The sequence below is a fragment of the Anabrus simplex genome, chromosome 3 (genome assembly GCF_040414725.1).
Source record: "Anabrus simplex isolate iqAnaSimp1 chromosome 3, ASM4041472v1, whole genome shotgun sequence".
Taxonomy (NCBI): domain Eukaryota; kingdom Metazoa; phylum Arthropoda; class Insecta; order Orthoptera; family Tettigoniidae; genus Anabrus; species Anabrus simplex.
In genome coordinates, this window is record NC_090267.1 from 24,518,825 (window position 1) to 24,540,731 (window position 21,907).

General features: G+C 38.6%; 1 protein-coding gene across 3 annotated transcripts in view; it reads right to left on the reverse strand.

Annotated features, from left to right (window-relative positions):
• The window catches only part of LOC136865936 (uncharacterized), a 360,192-nt gene that overhangs the window by 283,526 nt on the left and 54,759 nt on the right, over positions 1-21,907 (reverse strand). For all 3 annotated transcript variants that reach the window (XM_067142491.2, XM_067142489.2, XM_067142490.2), the window contains exons 2-3: positions 19,103-19,326; positions 2,474-2,595 (exon numbers count right to left, since the gene is read on the reverse strand). In XM_067142491.2, coding sequence (XP_066998592.2) covers positions 2,474-2,595; positions 19,103-19,168 — 188 coding nt within the window. In that variant the 5' untranslated portion in view covers positions 19,169-19,326. The remainder of the gene's footprint in view (positions 1-2,473; positions 2,596-19,102; positions 19,327-21,907) is intronic.

Consider the following 21,907-nt stretch of genomic DNA (forward strand, 5'->3'; position numbering starts at 1 on the left):
TAGAAAAAGTCATGAAATCAGTTACTAATTGTACCAGGCGGTACACCTCCATGCCGCGAATTCAAATATTGCGCCAGTTGAAACCTCTCTACAGGAGAAACTCTGAACCTTAAAATCTGTATTACATCAAAGGTTTCTCGGAAGATGTCTCTACTGTAGATTTTGAAGTGTTCTGAACTATGTCTATTTCGATTTGTATTTGTTTGCTCTGTAGCAAGAAGTGTGGACATTCTCTTCTAGATGGCAGTACTTAAGAACTATAATTGTGCACCCTAGTGCGAAGTGAAGGAACTGGGTTTTTTTTTAAGAAATTTTGTATTCATAAGTTTTGTCTTTACTAAATTTTGTTCTGTGGTTTGTGGGTTGGCAACATTAATCATTTCTACCCGCTTGTTTTGAATTTAGCCAATCCCGAATTTCTCTAATTAATTTTTGACCAATAACGTATGTCTTCTCCGATATGGATATGTTGCTTTAAGCTATCCAATAAAGTTGAGGGGGTTGTGGGTACTCATTCTTGAAAGGTCTCGAATGTTCCACGAGGGTATTTAAACTGCTGATTTTCTTGTCTCGGGGCCACTTCATCGACATCTTGCTTAGTGTGTGATTATGTAGCAGGGGGCGGGTAGCGCCTCTTCGGGCAGCAGTTCATCCACAAGGTAATGGCCGTTTAATAACTTTATTTCTTGCTAGCTCAGCAGTTTAACCCTTGGGGCAGGTTCGAAACTTTTCTCATGTAACTTATCTTTAAAATGTAATAGACACTTGGTAAAATTTTGTCTCTTTAACTATAAATTGGGATAGAGAGTGCCTAACCCTCTCAAGCTCCCACTCATATTGTTTTGAGGCGACTACGTTTTCATAACCGTTTTTCTTCTCTTCGTAATGTAATAAAGTTTTCTTATCGTGTCACCTCCTTAGTATGGGATTAGCCCTTGCGTAAGCGGCCTAGTGCCAAGTAGTTTTCAAAAGTGTATTAGGTGTGCAAGCTTCGCCTCCATTCTATTTTGTATTATGGGCCAGTAACTTAACCTGATGTTTGATTTTCCTCATGTAAAGGCCCTGTAGGTTGGGTATCAAATACCCCTGTTTCTTGGTGTGCCTTAAGGGCAGATAGAAATTATGTTTGTTGTAGCCTTTTGAGAGGCTTGTCAAATTGAGAACGGCTCTGCTCTTTTTTTTTCTTAACGTTGTAATTAGGAGCAAGTGCTCCTTGTACTTAGGGGTTTTCTGCCCTTTAGCTATTGTGGTGGTGAGCTGAGAGCTCAGAAATTAATCTTGGGACTCGAAGCCCAACTCTTGTAACAATTGTAATTTCTTAACTTGTTTTCCTGCTACTTGGTACCTGTTACTCTGTTGTTGTTATCTGTTGATTTTGAAAAGAAAATATAACCTTTGTTAAAGTTTTAAATTAACTTTAATTTCATAAGTTGAGACCTATTCCCGCCCGCACCTTCTTTCACCTCTAACTACCACAGATAACTCCGTAACACTAATAATGACAAAATTAAAATACTTGAGTAAGTGGACAGGAATCCCCATCTTAAAAATGCAGATTTGACGTGAACTTGAGTGGGTCAGAACAAACGCTGGCTATTGCCGAAGTATTGTCACATTCGAGATGGAAGCCAAAGTCGTTCTCTCGTACATGGGCGAGTGTAACCGCTGAGTAATTCATAGTAGAAGAGTGTGACCACAAAACAGTGTTTAATAACCCACTGGAACATAAGGCTTCAACTAACAGTTCAACACTACACATTTGTTTTAGAATTAATGTACTGATACTTTTATGGGCCCCAGTGCAAATGTATTCATATTTGTTCCCTCGCATTTCCCACACGTTTCAATACTCCGGCTGGCCCCGTGATGTAGGGGTAGTGTGTCTGCCTCTTACCCAGAGGCCCTGAGTTTGATTCCTGCCAGGTCAGGGATTTTTACCTGGTTCTGAGGGCTGGTTTGAGGCCTACTCAGCCTACGTGGTTACAATTGAGGAGGAGCTATCTGACGCTGAGATGGTGGCCCTGGTCTAGAAGCGAAGAGGATCCATATGCTGACCACATTACACCTCATAATCTGCAGGCCTTAGGGCTGAGCAGCGGTCGCTTGGTAGTCCAAGGCCTTTCACTCCTTTTAATACTCTCCTCTCATCTTCACAAATAGTTGACACAGTTTCTGCTGTACGTTGTCCAGTTGTACTTCCTCTTAAACCAATAACTACCACTGCATACATGACATAGAATATGCACACGTGTCAAAAAACTGTGGTTCCATATCTCTGTCGGACAGCTTTTGACTGGGTATTCAGCAGTATGTTTTCTCATTTTACACATTCTCTTTCCCTGTCCTGTGCAGAAATGTCTTAACAAGGTATTACTGTATTTGAACATTAAATATTTATTAGTGTGAGAGGAAGAATAGTTTGATTAAAGGCCTTAGTTTCATAAATGAACAACATACTGTACTATAGCCTTACCGTAAAAGATGCTTCATGCCATGCTTGGCTGCATAATGGAGAGCAGTATTATGATGATGGCTCTCTCCATAGCTGAGGTTAGGATCAAGGTTCTTCCGGAGCTCTGGTGAGCTTTGGAATACCTAGCAATACCAGAATTAAACAAATAAAAAATGTATTTTTAAAACAGCTGATGTTACAATGAGAACAGCTAATGATGATATTCAGGCACATTAATCCAAAATAAGAATAAACAAATAAGATCATGAAGAACATCAATATAACACTCCTCCAAATATGATTTCTAGAAGGCAATGGCTAGGTTGGTTCACTAGATTGAAAACTTGCTTTTTTTCCTAGTATGTCTTATTTATTGGTATATAGGGAAGTTAATGTTGATGTGTTTGATATAGTTATAGGTTACATTTTGTTTAACAATATTTTCCTTTGGTTGCCATGACGGGTACGTGATTATGTATCAACTGCAAGTTTGTGTATCACTGCTTATTTTACACTAATGGCAAGGAATTTGGCACATTATACAACAGGTTCCAAAGTTTTTTCTCATCTTAAACTCATCTTAACATATGTACTGCTGCTAGTGTAAATATATTCAACAAAAGAGATCTCAACTGTGTTCTCAAATAATGTTATTTGCTTTACATCCCAATAAGTATTTTTACAGTTTTTGAGACACCGTGGAGCTGGAATTTAATCCAGTGCAAGTTCTTTTATGTGCCAGTAAATCTACGACACGAGGCTGACGTATTTGAGCACCTTCAAATACGATCGGACTGAGCCAGGATTGAACCAACTGTATCATCTAATGCACCAGTTAATTACACTCATTTTTTTAACTCTGAGGGAAAACCTTTATCGGAAGGGGCATCATTATATATATATATATATATCTAACAAGTCACGCAATGTGGTTCCCAACATCTAGACAATGTGAAGAGCTGAAGGTCCCAAACAACTGACCCAGAAATATTACCAAGACAGACACAAGAAACGAAAAAAAGCACTGCAAACAAGCAGGCAAAATGGAACAAAGTCTGAACTGAAAAGACAAGGTCGAAGACCACCACAAAGATAACCTGACCATGATAAGAACAACGTAGGGTGGTATTCAAATGTGCAAAACCTTTTAATACCTAGGAGAGTGACTAGACAGGAAGAACACTGAGAAACAATGCATGGCTGAGAGACTAACTAAAAATGAAATCAGTTTACATGATGATCCTTACAACCTATAGTTCAGGTTTTTTTTTTTGCTAGGGGCTTTACGTCGCACCGACACAGATAGGTCTTATGGCGATGATAGGATAGGAAAGGCCTAGGAGTTGGAAGGAAGCGGCCGTGGCCTTAATTAAGGTACAGCCCCAGCATTTGCCTGGTGTGAAAATGGGAAACCACGGAAAACCATTTTCAGGGCTGCCGATAGTGGGATTCGAACCTACTATCTCCCGGATGCAATAGTTCAGTTCTTATGAGTTTCGACTTGACATTTGAGCGCTGCCTTTGGACGGAGGCTAAGTGAATTAATAAACAGCCAATCATAGGCAGACGATTGCTCCGACAGAGCATCAGAGCATGTTAGAACTACTTCCGGTTACCAATGTTGTCGATCAGTTGTTTTACTGAAACCACGTGCTAGCAGTTGAATGTTGTATTGTGGTCAGTTCTTTCCGCGATCTTTGTCCGTTCACTCTGTCATTCTTGACAAAGCACCAACAATGAGGGCTAGCAAGAATAAGTTGATTGAGTGGTTGAAGGAGCAAACTATCCCAGTTCACAGTGACATAAGGGAGGGGGGATTCTCGTGCATCTTGTCAAACAAAACAAGGCCTATTACCCAGTTTATGTGGTGGATTAAATAGCCAGGAGGCATGGACATAAAGCTGTTCACGTTCCGAAATATCATTGCCATTTTAATGCCATAAAACTGATTTGCGACTCTTCCCAGTTTCGGAAGTTGAAAGACTTCTTTGGGAAGCCAAGGGCCGTGTAAGTGCAGAAGACTGGGTCAAGGTTGTGAGACACAATCCGAGATAGGTGAAACTTGGGAGAAGGAAAGTATCGCAGACGATTGTGTTGAAGACAATCTCGTTATGGTCAAGCAAAGCGAAACCTCAACAAACTATGACAATGCCGATAGCGACTCAGAAATGAGTGGTGTATTCCCTTTGTAGGAATTTTCCTTCCTCCAGAGAAATTCAATCGATTAGCAACGCAAGCTCTTCTAGAGGGCAAGTAGAAATTTAACTTCATTTTCTCTGTTCCAGCATTGATCTATTTTTATCTTATAGCCTTATCCTAAATGTGTGGTGTGTTATTGTTAATTTTATGCAAGCCATGCAAGTTGCTACAAAGAATAATAGAATTTAGACTTATATTCGAGTATATATATTTCCGTTCATGTTGTGTGTCGTAAATCAGCCGTCTGTACCTGTACAATTTGACACCAATGTCTGACTTCCGGTCAACTGTCAAGTCGAAACTCATAAAAACGGAACTATACAACAAGAAAGCAATACCATGGGGAGTCAAAACACGATACTACCAGATTGTTGTAAAAACCAAGGATCTACAAGCGTCAAACACTGTGCTTGAGAAATAAAACCTCAAAGCAAGATCATGAGAAGCCAGAACAAGCAGAACAAGATGTACTGGAAGGAAAGGTCTTTAAACAGAAAATCAAGCACTGGAGGGTTGCCGAGAAGAACGTCAAACCTGTGAGACAAGAACCATCATCCAAGGAAAGAAGAAATGCTCATATCAAGAGAATGAAGGACGCGTGGACAAAGATACATGAACATGGTTGCAAACCAAAATAAACATGGTCGAAAGAGGCCATAATAATTTCTAAAAAAGGAAATACACGAAGGAAGTATAAACGAACATTAGACCCTGAAAGAGACACACCTTTATTAAACAGTAAATGACATAAGAGCTGACAGCTATGCCGCAATGATGTGAAGAGTCATCAAACCTGGTGTAACTTCACAGCAACTGACCAGTCCCTGAAGATCATTTTCTATGCATGAGGAATTAAGCTTATTGTTCTAAACATGTCTCATCTGACAGCAATCACTGTCTTTGTTACTGGCATAATAACTGAGGTGTGAAATTCAGATAGCCAGACATCATCACAATAGATACTGTTGGGGGATAAAGCACAACACCAAGCACACATTTAATATATTTTTCTCATTAAACAACAACATTAACACTCAATTCAAATAATCGATACATATGTATATATGAAAGCACTAGAATAGTTCTCAGATTCCCTGTTAGATAGACAGAGATAGATAGATGATGCCTTTATTGGTAGCGAAGTTAGGGGTCAAGGCTCTCTCTTACACTTAACCACTAGATGATATACATTTACATAACTTATAATTTCAAATACAAATAAAACAAATAATATTAATAGCAATAATAATAATAATAATAATAATAATAATAATAATAATAATAATAATAATAATAATAATAATAATAATAATAATAATGAAAGAATCCCTAATTTTAAAATACACAAACTAACGAACACTTAAATGATGTAACTGCAGTAATCCATTCATTCATCTCATTCATTCCTTTATTCACTCAACAATTATCCAGCAGGTCAGTGGGATCTACCCAGCAAATGCTCATGGCAAGCCACTTTAAACTTACAATGAGAAGGATTGTCTCTAATGTTCGCAGGTAGCAAATTCCGTGACCTAGACACAGATATTATGAAGGAGCGGTTGTATACAGCAGTGCGGTTTACAGGTATGGCAAGAGAGGAGCCAGATCTTGTATTGTGTTCATGACAGGACGAGAGGTAAGAAAAAGATGAAGACAGATAGTTGGGAGTATTAGTGGAAAGTACTTTGTGCAGAAGTGATAGCATGTGAAGTTCACGGCGCCGGTGCACTCGAAGCCATGACAGCTCCTTATAATGTGATATATGAGCATCATACCGCAGATTAAAGATATATCTTATGCAGCTGTTCAGGCTCCGCTCCAGTTTCTTGTTACTGTCGCAGGTTATTCCAGTCAACACAGTGTCACAGTAGTCAAATATAGGTAGTATAAGAGAGCGAATTATTTGAACTTTAAGTCAAACAGAGAATACATTAGCCAACCGTTTCAGGGGATATAAGCATTTATGTACTTTATTACATGTGCTTATCACCTGTTGAGTCCAGTTTAGGGTCTCAGTCATGATAATTCCTAAGTTGGTCAATGAAGAAGAGTAAGGTATGATTTTACTGTTTAAAATTATTGGGGAGATGTTCTGTTGCTTGAGGGAATATAGGTTATTATTGGTACCGATAATAAAAACTTGAGTTATTTGGGTTCATTAATAAACTGTTTTTATTTGCATAGTCACTAAGATGTTGAAAGTCAGAATTTATTTTAGTAATCTAAGTATCAATATCACTCGGTTTTGAATGATAGTAAAACTGTACATCATCCGCATACACTTGCAATTTGCAGAATTTAAGAGCTTTTGATATACCAATTTGGATGATAAATAGCAGTGGTCCGAGAACCGACCCGAGGGACACCAAGGGTCTTACTTTGCCACCCTGAACTCAAACTTCCAACTGTCACACGTTGCCGGCAATTTTCAAGGTAAAATGAAAAGAAATGAAGTGATACACTATTAAAATTTAGCTCTCAAAGTTTCCGCAGTAGTAACTGAGGATTGACAGTGTAGAAAGCACTACTGAGATCTAATGTCAGTACAGTCACGTCCCGTTGGTCTATTGCACATCTGGTATCATCTGTCACTCGTAGTAAAGCTATCGCAGTGCTATGTCCTTTCCTGAAGCCGGATTGAAAGGGATTTAGGAGGGAATGCTTGGTAAGGTATTCAGTAACTTGTATGTGAACTAGACATTCAAGCACCTTGGATAAGGGTGGTAGGATGGATACTGGACGATAATCTGAAGGAGAATCTAACTTGGAGCTCTTCAGGATGGGTCTAATTAGTGCATCTTTACAAATATCTGGGAACACTTCGTTTGTCAGGCAGTAGTTATATGAGTTAGTATTGGGAGAACACCTCCTAAGACATCCTTAATAAGCGATATAGGAATGTCATCATTACCTGTGGCATTAGATGTTATAGAGTTTATCACACATTTAACTACATTCGAGCTGACATTTCTAAAAGAGAATTGCTCATACAAAGACTGCTCTTGTAACAAGGGTAGTGAATTTTCAGGGAAGGAGGTGGAGGCTATTCTTGGCCGTGTGAAATGATCATTCAAATCCTCTAGCGATATGCTTGGTACATGTTGCTCTACCGCTTTACCTATACCTAACATGCGTAATTTACTCCATTTTTGTCTCGGGCTGTTATTATTCATCACTTCCTGAAAGTACTTATATTTAGCATTCCTAATTAACTGCTTGGTGCTGTTTCTCAGAATCTTGTATCGCTCAAAATCATCTGTGTCATGCGTCTGTCTGTATTGTCTGTACAGTTTGCCACAACTGGCCATAGCAGATCTTATCTTGGCCGTAAGCCACGCAGAAGAATGGCGGGTGATTTTTACCTGTTTCTTTGGTGCGTGCTTGTCAAATATTTCCAGTACCAGTGAATTGAATTTGTTTACTTTAGAGTTAATGTTCTGAAAATTACGTATACTATCCCCAGGCAAGTTATATGCATCGTAGCATAGTTTATTCCAGTCCATATGTCTCAAGTTTCTTATTGTAATGTAGCGTGGTTTGTACTTAGGTATTCATGTAGAATAACACACGTACAATATGTCATGTGAAGAGATACCAGAAGCAGGGATCTGTCCGCGCTTAACCTTTACATTGCTGCGCTCGCAATATTGCGAGCGCGGAGAGTGACCGCTGCTCTGCTGCGCCCGTAATATTGCGAGCGTGATATTCTTCTGACTTTATCAACGCAATACTCCCAATGTTGATATAAGAAGTCGTTGAAACTCCGTGCGTGGATACACGCATCTCTCTGCAGTTACGAAATTACAATCTGTTGATTCATTCATGAGTTATTGAGATAAATACGACATTCTGCTTTACGAGCTGCTCTGCGGTATGCCCGGCGTGCAAGCTAGCAGTGAGGCCCACGTCAGGGATGAGTAAGCTACAGTATGTCGACCGCCAGTAAAGCGCGCGATCTTACCAAATCTGAGGTTGTAAGAGTGCTATCCACATTAGAATCGGAAGATGAATATTCCGATTTTAGTGATTTCGAGAATAATTATGACAGTGATGACACCGATTATAATGAAAGTACAGACGTTGTCCAACCACTTGTGCAAAGCATTAGAAAGAGAAGCCATACCTGTTCTATGTTCAAATAGCAGAATAATATGTTTACTCCAGTTGTGCACGATTTTGATGACACAAACAGTGGTATTACTCTAGGTCTCTTACAGAAGGAAACAACAGCTTTGGACATTTCAGTTTTTTTACACCAGTTCTTATGAAAGAAACAGCTAATGAAACAAATAAATATTACAAGTTTGTGTTGGAGAAAATGCCACTGAGTTCAAAATCACGTTTACAACAGTGGAGAGACACTACTCCTGAAGAGTTATATATATTTCTTGCAGTGACAATGCTAATGGTTCGAATGAAGAAGCTGAATATCATGGAGCACTGGTCTACTGATCCGCTCCTACCCACCCCTCAGTTTTCAGATTATATGCCAAGGGATGTACTTATTACTTCTCCGTGTGATTCACTTCTGTGACAATAATACTCAACTTGAAGGTGACAGACTGTACAAGATAAGACTAATTGTTGACCATCTCAGAAGAAAGTTCAGTGAAGTTTTTAGTCCATTTCAGAACGTGTGTATTCAAGGGTAGGCTCTCTTTCATCCAGTTTATACCCTCCAAGAGGCACCAGTTTGGGATAAAAACATTCATTATTTGTGATTGTGAAACTGGGTATGTGTTAGATTTTATTGTGTAAACGGGGGCAGCAACAGAAATTTTACCAGAGCGCGAAATGGGTGTATCTGGTGCAGTAGTCAAAACTTTGATGGAGAAGTATCTGAATAAAGGGCATACTCTGTGAATCGATAATTGGTATTTGAGCCCACTACTGTAGGACTAACTCCATAAGAATAAAATAAACACATGTGGAACAGTACGAAGGAACCGTAAGGGAATGCCTAAATTTACAAAGAAACTACAACTGGGGCAAACTGAAACAAAATGCACAGTGAATATGATGGTCATAAGATGGATGGACCGTAAGGAAGTGTGTATGCTGACTACGCTGCATACAGATGCAATGGAATCGACAGGGAAAGTAGACAGGAAGACAAAGCAACCTAAACTAAAGCCACGGTGTATTCTTCAGTACAATAAGAACATGGGATCAGTTGACATAGTCGATATGATGATTAGTTCCATAGAACGTGTCCGGAAGAACCTGAAATGGTACAGAAAATTCTTATTCCACCTGCTAGATATTACAGTTTTGAACTGTCAAACACTCTATAATATGCAAACAGGAGAAAACATTTCACTCGCCGATTTTCAGCTCAAACTTCTACGAGAGACTTTCCAGAAATTCCATTTACCCCGACCTACAAGCAAAAGAGGACGCCCTTCAGCCGGGGACAAACCGCTTAGACTGACAGAGACATTTTCCTTCCCCTATACCACCCACCCCGAAGAAGAGATTTCCTGCCAGGTACTGCCATGTGTGTTCAAACACCACGCTTGATGAGAAAAAGAGGAAAGAAAGTAGATATGTGTGTGAAAAATGCGACGTTGGACTGTGTACAGCCCTGCTTCGGAAACTACCACACCCTAGTAAGGTACTGAAGGAGATGAACTTGTTTCGTGCGAATGAACACTTCCAAAGAAGACATGCGATTTGAAAAAAAATGTAGGCTACCCACAGTTTTGGAATTACCAGTTTTGTACAACCCTTGATTAACTGGTCTGGACAATTTTTATATTTTGATATCAAACCAAGATGTATAGGAATTTTTAATGCATTCTCAGTGTTTTATCTTGAATAATATTTTACTGTAAAATTTAGATACATTTTTACTCATTTTAGACACCCCTGAAGTTATTGTCTTCAGTTCAGTTATATATCGGTGCTTGGAAGTGGACAGCTAGGACCACCTGTAGCCACTGGAACATGTAAGTTGAGCTTTTTGCTGTTATTTTTAATTATTAGTTCAATTTTTGTTCATTTGTTGGCCTTTTATGTTGGACAACCTTGAATTTCCTGCACAACATATAGTTAATTTTGTGTTAGAAAAATCAGTTTAGGACCTTCCATATTTAGTATAAAAATATATGACAAGCAGGCAAGAACCCTCTGGTTTTTCCCATTTTATTTCCGACTTTTATGTATTGAAGTTAATTATTAAAATGAATTCAGCACAGGGCTTTTACAAAAGAGAATTTATCTCAGCAATGTAAAGGTTAATTACTTTTTGAGGTTGATTTGTCGGAAGAAGATCAATTAAGGTATGACTTGTGCGGTCAGAGTAATGAACGTGATTAGCAGCGTTGAGGGGTGAAATTGTCATGTTCGTAGCGAGAATTAAATTCAGTAGATTGTTCGCGTCACTATTCTGCTTCAAAAGGTCAGTGTTAAAGTCGCCCATGATTATAATGTCATCGTATGCCCAGATAAAATTTGCTAATGCCTCTTCAAAATCATCAGTCTGTCTTATTTTAGGCGGCTTGTATACAATCCCTATTAGTATCATTTTATGGCAGCCTAATTCTACAAACATAAATTCCGGTCGCAGTGTAAGTCGTGGGTCAGAAGTAGAAATTATCTTACATTTTAGGTCATTTCTGTAATAAAGTAGAAGTCCACCGCCTATTTTGTCAATGTGGTCATGGCGTAATATTGAGTATCTGTCAAGGTTAGCTGCCGATGACGGCATGTCTGTACACATCCAGCTTTCACTAACTCCAATAATTTGTACATTGTTCACTTCAAAAATAGCCTGAACCTCTTCCATATGAGCTAATAATGACTGGCCATTTAGGTGGCAACAATGTAACGATCGCGGGTGGCTACTGAGCTGCTCTTGCAACACAAGTCCTGTTGAAGGTGGTAGGGACGAAAGAGAAGGGGAGGGTGAGGGCTGTGGAGAAGAATGCAAGTCAATAGTATTACCGTTGTGCTGGTCAACAAACATTTGAAACTAAGCAGTAAGAAATAAAATTAAGCAAGAAGTAAAATGAGCTTACCCGAACAACCTGGCGAGTAGATTCACTGACTTTCACAAGCACACACTTACACACACATAAATATAAATTACAACACACAATTTCTTTCTCTTAATTTCACGAGTTCATCCTGCTCTCTGCAATGTTTCTTAACTATGCCATCGTGGATATTTGAGATTTAGTTCCATCTTCTCTTAATACACAAATGCGTCCATCTTGAGTCCAGCATTTCTGCAGTCCCCATAAATCCCCTACCTGATTAAGAATATATTTTCTCACACTTGTGAGGGATTCAATTAGCATGAGCCCACTGCCCTTCAAAGCTCGCTTCGCGCCCACACTCAATCACGATCATGGTATCGTAGGAACTTAATAATGATGGGTCGATTTCCCTGTGAGACCACTTCAGCAGACGTTCTATTTCGGTGGCCTAGCCTGTGGCAGCAATCCACATCCAGAATTGAAAGTTCTACCAAAAGTTTATTTTTCAGTGTGTCCAGCATTTTAATATAGACATCCTCGGATGGCTGTTCCGGGACACCATGCAATGAAAGGCAGTTCCGGCAACTGTACTGTTCCTCAACATCCTCCCAACCCAAGTTGATCTTGAGAGGAATGACCAGTTGTATGGGCTTTCGGATGGTTGTCCCATCACCTGTCTGTACGATGAGAGTTCATACCTTCCCATTTCATCCAGGTCTTTTGTCAGTGATGCAGGATCTCCGTCAATGTGCCTTGGACTCATGTCATCTCAAAGAACATAATCTCTTACTCTGCACTTTGTCAATCTTCCTTTCGGACAATGGACTTCATAGTAATTTTTGAGTTTGAGAAAGTACTCTTTCTTCCACCTCTTCAGGAAGTCGTACTGCAGCTTTTGTATGAGTCTCACTTCCCTTCTGAGGTCTTTGAGGACATAGGGCTCAGGACCAGTCACCAAAATGGCCAGTTTTTCACAATTCAAGAAAAGCCTTGGTGTTAGTGTCTCGGAGTCGTCTTGAAGTTGTCATTTCATTAACCTTCCCAGCACCTTTCTCAGGCCTCATTTGGTCATTATAACCATTCTTTCCCATCAGCTTCCCCACCAAACTGCCCATGGAGCAATGAACTTCCAAGACATGAAGGCGAGCAAAGTGCTGGCTTGTATGTGGGCTAGTAAACGGTTGGCTGAGAATGGCCAGTTCCTTATTAAATGCCTGGAACATCTTTGCATTGTTAGAGTAGATGGTACATGGTAATCCTCTTGTACAGGAGAACGATCTAAACACCATCAGATATTTCCAAACATAGCTCACTCATTCCTGCACTAGTTCAAGCTACAGAGCTCTTGAAGAGGAAAATAGATTTTGGAGGTCAGCTTCCCACCTGATATAAAGTGGGCCGGCAAAATCAACAGCCGTGATGATGTATGACAGCACAAGTTGCACATAAGCAGCTGGCAAGTACTAACAGTCTGTTTTGCTCTCGAAGGAAATTCTTTGTCCCAGACTAGAATCTGCACTTGATGGAAGAAGTTGGATCCTTTGGACACAATATTCTGTGCTTTAGTTTAACTATTTTTAGCATTACCATTACTGGATACAACACTTCTTAAGTTTTTCACACAATCCACTCTCCCCCTCAAGTGTTACATTACAATGAGCAGACGTTCCACTCATTTCCATTGCCACTGTCTTTCGCTTGCTCACAGTTCACTTATTTTCTCTAAACTTGCAGCTCCAACAATCCAACCTCCTCTGTACCTTCTGCTCTATCTTTCCCTGATAGCAACATCTTCAGCAAAATCAAATGCATTTAATTCTCCAGCATCCACTGCTTTAATTTCCTTAATTATATTCATAAGTGTGATGAGTAGTAGGGATAGTAAACTGCCTAGCTGTACTATCATTGTTTGAAACCACTTCAATCTGCCATTTTCCACTCCACGCTGCTCTCACAACATTTCACACAACATTTGAATTTCTGAATTAGAGATTTTTGAACCTTTAGTTTATCTAGGCTTTCCGTATTTTACTTCTCGGCATGCTGTCATTAGCTTTCTCTAAGACCAAAAACACAAAAATAGGTCCAGCTCTCTTTTCCAATACTTTTCAATTACCTGTCTAATGACAAACCAAACATAGCTCACTCATTCCTGCACTACGTCAATTCTAATTAGAGTCCAGATCTTGGCAGATCTCCCCCAGTTCTCTCACGTTCCCTGGCTTTGATCTACTCCTCCAGAATGGTAGAATCGATACCTCAGTACAAATCAAGTACACCAATCATCAGCATAATCTCCTTTACAACAGCTTTTACTCGCATCATACAAAATGCTCTTTACTGATCAGCCTTACAATTTGGGGTAAAATGATTTGTTCAACCCCTACAGCCCATACCTTCTACAATGACAACCTGAGGAAGGTCATTACTGCTAGGGATTACCCCACCCAACTGGTTGACTGACAAATTTCCCGAGTCATGAACGCTGTACCCAGGGTCTCCAAGCAGCCTAACCCAGTAGGCCTACCCTTCATGAACATATCATTTTGGTCTCAATCACATTTTAAAACAAGTATTCAAACTTTTCTCATCTTCACATCACATCTGTGATCTTCTTCCTAAAAGCTCCAGTCACATCTAGGCACCCATCAAACCTCAAAAATATTCTTTCTTTTCCCTGCACACACAACCACTGTAAAACCTGCCATTTACATTACATATACCCAGCACCATTTTCACCAGTAATGTCATGGATTATTCTTACCTCATACAAGGTCGTGGCACTGGCATTTCATCATCATCATCTACCAGCTTCAATGCAGATTATACCAGCCTTCTACATTCACTAGCTACCAATACTCAAGATTAACTAATATCCAGCATTACCTGTAAAACGCATAGTATGGATATTCCTGTCCCCACTCACATCCAGCACCGTCAAACCACAGTACTGAAGTCCTGAAACATTTACCCTAACCTTCCCACCCTCTTGCCCTTTGAGATTACGAAGTTGGACATCAAATGGTACTCAGGTCTAGAGAAGCACATTAGATAACCATTCCTTTCTTTCCTTCCTTTTGTCTTGCTTATCTCCCCACCACCACTTCAAGCCACCCTCTCTTTATTTTTACAGCATCCACTTGACAACAATGACTACTACCACTCTTATTCTATCCTACAGTGACGAAAGCTGGAGCCAAGAACTTTGGACCCACTCTAGTCGTGCACACTTACACAGTAAGTCGTCAATCTTCATCTGTTTCCTATAAGTATAAGGTCTTCCAATAATCCTACTCGTTTCATTACAGAAGTATGGTACAGAAAAATGTCAACATGATAGAGTAATAAAACACTGTGGGGAGAAACGTAAAGGGGGAACACACTGACAGACAGGGATGGCTATTTGTTCTGGCAGGGAGGGAGAGACACAGTGATATAAATATAGTGCCCAAAAAAAAAAAGGAAAAAAAAAAAAGAATGAGCACATAATATTGAATGTTCCTCACATTTAATATTTTATCAGGCTTAATTTTAATTATTTTCAAAATATAATTGGCCTCCATGTCGATACTCACAACAAACATTACATCTATACGTTCTAACGCTTGGGAGAAGTGTACCTGCGATGAACTTCTACAATACCATGCACTCATTCTTTGAGTGACTGTACATGGGGACGGGGTTATGGTAGGAAAGTGTGCAAGGCAATAACAGTCACGCTCAACCTATAGTACTGTAAGCCGTAGTGTTGAGCATGGGAAATACTTAAGTTGTTTGTGAAATTGTATATGATAATGCTGGATTTAGAATGTTGAACTTTATTTCTTCATTTCTTCTAATATTTTCTTTCCATAGAATTGCTTGTTGTACTTTTGTTGTTGTTGTTGTTGTTTTGTAATTATGTTTTATGTTAACTTTATTATGACACTACTGTAAGTGACCATTGCCATCGGGATATTTCCCAACTGCGATATATTTGCTGTTAATAATTTATTCTTTTATTTTACATTTTATGGCCTACATTGAACCACTCTAGTCAATTATACAAAGGATTTGTTGATTTCCTATCAGCCCAATATATATATTTTTTTCATACTGAGAGATGCTGCCTTCCTTTGTTCTGTTGAAAATACCCTCCCATTAGACCTTTTATTGATCTTGGTCTAGGGCCGATGACCTTAGAAGTTAGGCCCCTTTAAAAAACAAGCATCATCAGCAACAAGCAGCAATCTTGGTCTGTAGCCTGGTGTGTGTGTCTTGAAGTATCTTAATTTTTTCTGTTTTGTTTTTGAGATCATCTATTGTTATTTGTAGTTCTTTAATATTCTCCTGAATTTCCGTGATCCATTTAATCTTGGTCTTGCTATTCCATAATTTTTCAATTATTTTCTGCCAATTCTGGTATCAGGAGTTCTGATAAGATGTCCAAAGAATGATATACGTTTTTTCCTAATCATGCTCAATACTTGCTCAATTTCCTTATAAACTGTTTTATTTCATGCTATTCTCCATTGTCCATTAACTTGATACTGTTTATTTATGCATGTTCTAATTATTGTTCTTTCTGTCTTACGTAGTTTGTCCGTTTCAACTGTATTAGTAGTTGAAAAAATGTACTTGTGTTTACATTGTTTTTTCTTCGATATTTACGCTTTAATTTACTTCAGGCTGATGATGACCTATTACTAGGTCGAAACTAGTCCCTATGTAATTTAAACTATTTACATTTTGTATTGAAAAGGTGGACCAAAAATAATATATTAATTTACTCTATTGTAAGTTATTTCTGGCCGTGTGACTGTTTTATAATGTCTTAATTTTGCTGCAATCTATAAGCTTTTTTTATTCTATGTAGTCTTGATAATATAATATGCTTTGTTTGATTTATTCTATTATGCCAAGCTGGTTTCTCATTAAGATTATAAGTTATGATTTCTCCTAAATAGTCCAGCTCCATGGCTGAATGGTTAGCGTGTTGGCCTTTGGTCGTAGGGTTCCCGGGTTTATTGGTTAATTTTGCTGACACGGGGGCTGGGTGTAAGTGTTGTCTTCATCATCATTTCATCCTCATCAAGACGTGCAGATCACCAACGGGCATCAAATGGAAAGACCTGCACCTGGTGAGCCAAACATGTCCTCGGACACTCCCGACACTAAGCCATACGCCATTTCATTTTTCTCCTAAATACTTAAATTTATCAACAATTTTGATCTTGCCCATCAAATTGTTATGGATGTGTAAATATGATCTCAGTTTTTTCAGGACATCGTAAGACCTACTTTTTGCTATTTCCTGTAGAGATGTAATTCCTTGAATTTCCTAGATGCAGTATTGCTTGCTATGAAACACATCCAGAATTTTTAGTTGCTGCAACAAAGTTGCTCAATGGCAGCATTTGGCACGAAAACACTAAGAGCATTACGTTGGGACTGCACCTTCAGTACACGGTTGTTGAGTTATACACTCCAGGAAAATATTTGCAACTTGGGCACCAGCAGTGTGAAAAATCCCTGTTTGTGCTATGTCTTCTTCATCACTTTCATCTTTACTCTCCTGCACATGTTTGATTTTATCTTCATTGGTTAAAATCTGGTGTACTTCACAGATTTCCTCACTCAGCCACTTAGTATCATCTTCAAATTCCTCTCCTCCTAGAAGCTTGTGGAACATGTCAATGTACTAGACGTTACTTGAAACATGGTCTTGAAAATTCAATATTTACCAAGACCTTAAATAAGAAGAGATGAGCTTCTATGCTATTATGAATCACTACAGCTGTACTTCTGCTATTAACCCTCAAACTGGTGTTCATTTATCCTGTAGTGGCAGGGATATTTTACTGGCATTCAGACTCAAAGTATAAATTCTGTCAAAAATCATTCACAAGTCATGTATCCACAAAATAGAACATCGATTTATTTAGGATATTACAAGGAATAAGAACATGATGCTACTAAAACAGTTATTTATCTTCCAAAAATGTTAACACTACAAAATCTATTCCCATTATTTAAATGATTTATTTTTTTTGCAAAACTTTCACTGTACTTATGTTTATACTTAGGCAAAATTTAAAAAAATGAGATATACAAAAGGAACACTGTGTTATAGCAAATTAAAATATTCATGTAGTTTATTGCACTGTCCTCAGTTGAAACATGTAGTTCAGAAACCAATTGTATACCACAACTTGTCACTTCACTTAGAATTCCTTGGGTGGGTCTCCCTTTTTCTCTACGACTGTCGGGCCTCCAGAAGTGTGCTAATTTATGATAACCTTGGTGAACTATATGCACCAGTATGTAGATTTCATCATATTTTCTTCCAAGCAGACAACACACAGGTATTATTATTCTGTGGCAATTTTTAGAGGACATGAGATGGGCATCCTGTATGACCTGCTGGTTCCACAATTGCTATAGGAATTGGGATTGGTTTATTTACCAATCCTAGAACTATACTGACCGTGAAGTCTCGTCTTGGTAAAGGTTGTGTTCTTCATGTACTGGATGTATAGATCAAATAATGGACATATCTAAAAGATTGAAAGAAGAAAAAAAAAAAATTGCTTTCAGTACCTTCTAGTCGGTCTGGAACAAGTGGCATGGTAAATGCTTTTATCTTTGTTATCCACACCTCCCATAAAGGTGGATCAGTAGTGGTTTCAACCCCTTATTTCCCTTACAGCTCTTGACAACAAGTCGGAATATTAGCCTACTCAAGATATCAAAAAAATGTCTTGCCAACACTAAATTTATCTCACCAGCCAGCAAATTCAGTCTGTTAGATAAACTTAAAAAAATTTCGATATTACTTTTGAGTGCACATCAACACTTCAGAATGATATCAGAAGAAAAACTAGTGACTAAATGTGCCAGCGAGTGACTGCCTACTAGACACTAGCGCAAGACGGCAGCTTGTTTCATATCGTTTTACATATAGGCTAAGTAAAATATGCAAATGTATAAACTATTTTTCAATAACAAGTCATGTATCCACAAAATAGAACATTGATTTATTCAGGATATTACAAGGAATAACAAGATGATGCTACAAGAACAGTTATTTATATTCCAAATATGTTAAGACTATAACATTTTCTATTTCAATTGACACATAATTAGCATCTTTCAATAACTAGTAGTTTGATTCATGAGATAATATAAAGAGCATGTCCAAACGCCTGATATCATGCGTTTGCCCAATCAAGGGTTAACTGTAAGCCAACAATGTGTGAATGATTTTATTTAAAACTGTGACTTCAGTAGTAGATCAAACATCATGGCTAGAGGCTGGATTTGAGAGAGTCAAGTGAACAAATAATTAACACAGAGTTACATTGATTAACTTATATAACAGGTAACATTCGACATGTATAAGGTGTAATTTCATTACAGCTGAACTGCATTTATACTGCAACAGTGGACAAATAACAGGCCTTTTAATTTAATTCAATACGGTATATCTTACCTGCATAGCAGCAAATTCATCTCCATGCTGAAGGTACTTCTTGAATTTAGAAGAGGCACTGCCCATCTTGACAACCCTTCAATAATGGTGGCGTCAAGACAAGCAGGCCTTACTGTGATTACCGCTGAGGCACAGCAAGCAATCTGAATGGCAGTACAAGGCAGGCAACTCTAATGAGATGCAACTGAGCAATGGTCCTCTCGGCATTATCATCTGAAGTCGTCCTACAAACAAGAAAATCATTATATTAATACAATCAGCTGCTAATTACTATTTTGACTGCCTTATAACACTCTTCAAATCCAACATCCATAATAATAATAATAATAATAATAATAATAATAATAATAATAAGCGTATGGCCTCAGCTACCGTGTGCAGACATTTCGATTTGACGCCATCTGGCTGTCTGCTCGTCAATTTCGACGTTCCGTTTTACTCTAGACAGATGGCAGACAGAGTAAACCGGATATCTCTTGGGTGTCTATGGCTGAGATTTAATTAATTTTGTCGACTAAATACCAAACGTATCACCAGAGATCTTTTACCTGCCGACATCGTACGACATGGAGTGCCGAGTGGACTTTTTTCCGCCCTTCAAAAATCCGACTACCTCTGCCGGGTTTGAACCTGCTATCTTGGGATCCGGAGGCCGACACTCTACCACGGATCCACAGAGGCAGCTCCAACATCCATTATATAATGATGACTAGAATTTGCAAATAAAAGTAACACCTTCATTATAGTTTGTTGAAGTGAAACCATTCTGCACAAATTAAATTCCTGAATGGGATTAAAAATAAGCAAAAATATATCAGTTGACTTCATAATGAACAGGAACAGAAATAGTCTACCTTAAAATCAGTCAGGATGCCATAGACATAATTTAGACAGTGACATCTCACCTGATAACACTAGCAAACAAGAAATCAGCAAAAGAATATAAAATGGTTCACAATTCTGTGGGTTTGTATTTCACTTTCTCTGAGATAAATCTTTTCCTCACTCCTTGAAAGTCACTCTGAATTAAAACATATATGGTATCAATATATGGTCTTGAAGAAACTATTTTGATGGGACCAGAAAATAGTAGACTTTAAGCCTTACAAGAGAACTATTGATATGGTCATACCGAAACCAACAATGCACTTTTGCTGAGAGGATGAGGAGACCATAAAATAGCAATGCACAAAAATTTAGCTGCGATTTTGAACTGGAAGGTGTCTAAATCTTGATTCAAAATTGGTGTGACAATGCACCTACTGGACAATCCTTGTATCTTGCTGGCTGGCACGGCGCATGGCGGAGTAGAGTTGCAATTGTGCTGGAGAGAGATAGAATGAACTGGCAGGCTACCACGCGCCAAGGTCACTTTATTGATGATGCTTGTTGTTTAAAGGAGCCTAACATCTAGCTCATCGGCCCTTAATGGTACGAAATGAGACAAAATACGATGACAATTTAAAAGTTCAAAATTCATCCACTGACCAGAATTCAAAACATGGTAATGAAGAATGAAGGGATGAATATGAATTTAAAACAATCAGTGGATCTGACTTGCAGTGCTTTACCTTCCCAGATACTATATTACTGACCAAGGGACTGCTTCCAAAGCACAATCTTGAATCGATGATGCTTGTTGGCTAAAGGGGTTCAAAATCCAGGCCAGTGGCCCCTCATAATGGTACTTATCACTAGTAAAGTAGCACCATGGTATTTCTCAAGTTGTGGATCTAATCAAAAGTAGCATAAACTCACGGTTTAAGAAGTTGTTACAATAATAAAAACCACCTTTCCAATACATAGTAATTCTTTATATTTAGGATAAAACCATTAACAGATATTAAAATTAGGACATGTTTCGCTCATGCATCATGGCATAAATATAAAGGATTACTATGTATTGGAAAGGTGGTTTTTATTATTGTAACAACTTCTTATTCTGAATTCCAATACGGCTCTATAATGAGATTTACAACTTGCAAACTCACGGTGTTCCAAACATTATGGTATTACTCACAAGTATTGTAACGTTGCACAGGTAATGCAGACCTATGGTGTTTCTCACATAATGGCACCTTTTGTAGACAATGCAAACCTATGATGCACCTCACATACGTGTACTAACCACAGAGACTTGTACTATCCCGTGGTGTTCCTCACATAGTGGGTATAAATCACAGGCAACGCAAACCAATGGTGTCACTCACATAGTGGTACAAATCACAGGCAACGTAAGCCTGTGATATTCTGCAAATAGTGGTACTAAACACAGGTACTGGAAACCCACAGTGAACCTATTGTGTACCTAACACAGTGGTACTACTCGCAAGTAAAGGCGACCCATTGTGTTCACCGCGTGATGGTACTAACCACAAGTAGTTTCATGGTTCTAATTCAATCACTCCCTTGGTTGCCCCTTTTAGTCACCTCTTATGACAGGCAGAGGATACCATGGGTGTATTCACCTGTGTCGCGCACCCACAGGGGGTTTTATTATTAGGCAAAACTGTGAAACCAAAATGAGGTGTGTTAATCGCATAATAAAAACAAATATTCTTTGCCCACACACAACAAATATGCACAAGGTTTGACGCAAGTGTAATAGATGGATATAATTGAAAACGATTGAAGAAACTAAGACAGGGGTACACCTTGTACTGGATGGGTAAGAGTAAAGAGAAAAGAAATGGAGTGGGTTTTGGAATGAATCAGAATGTTCAACCAATAGCTGAAGCTGAGTATGTAAATGAAAGAATTATAATAATGCACATACATATAAACAAGAAACTAATGAAGATAGTA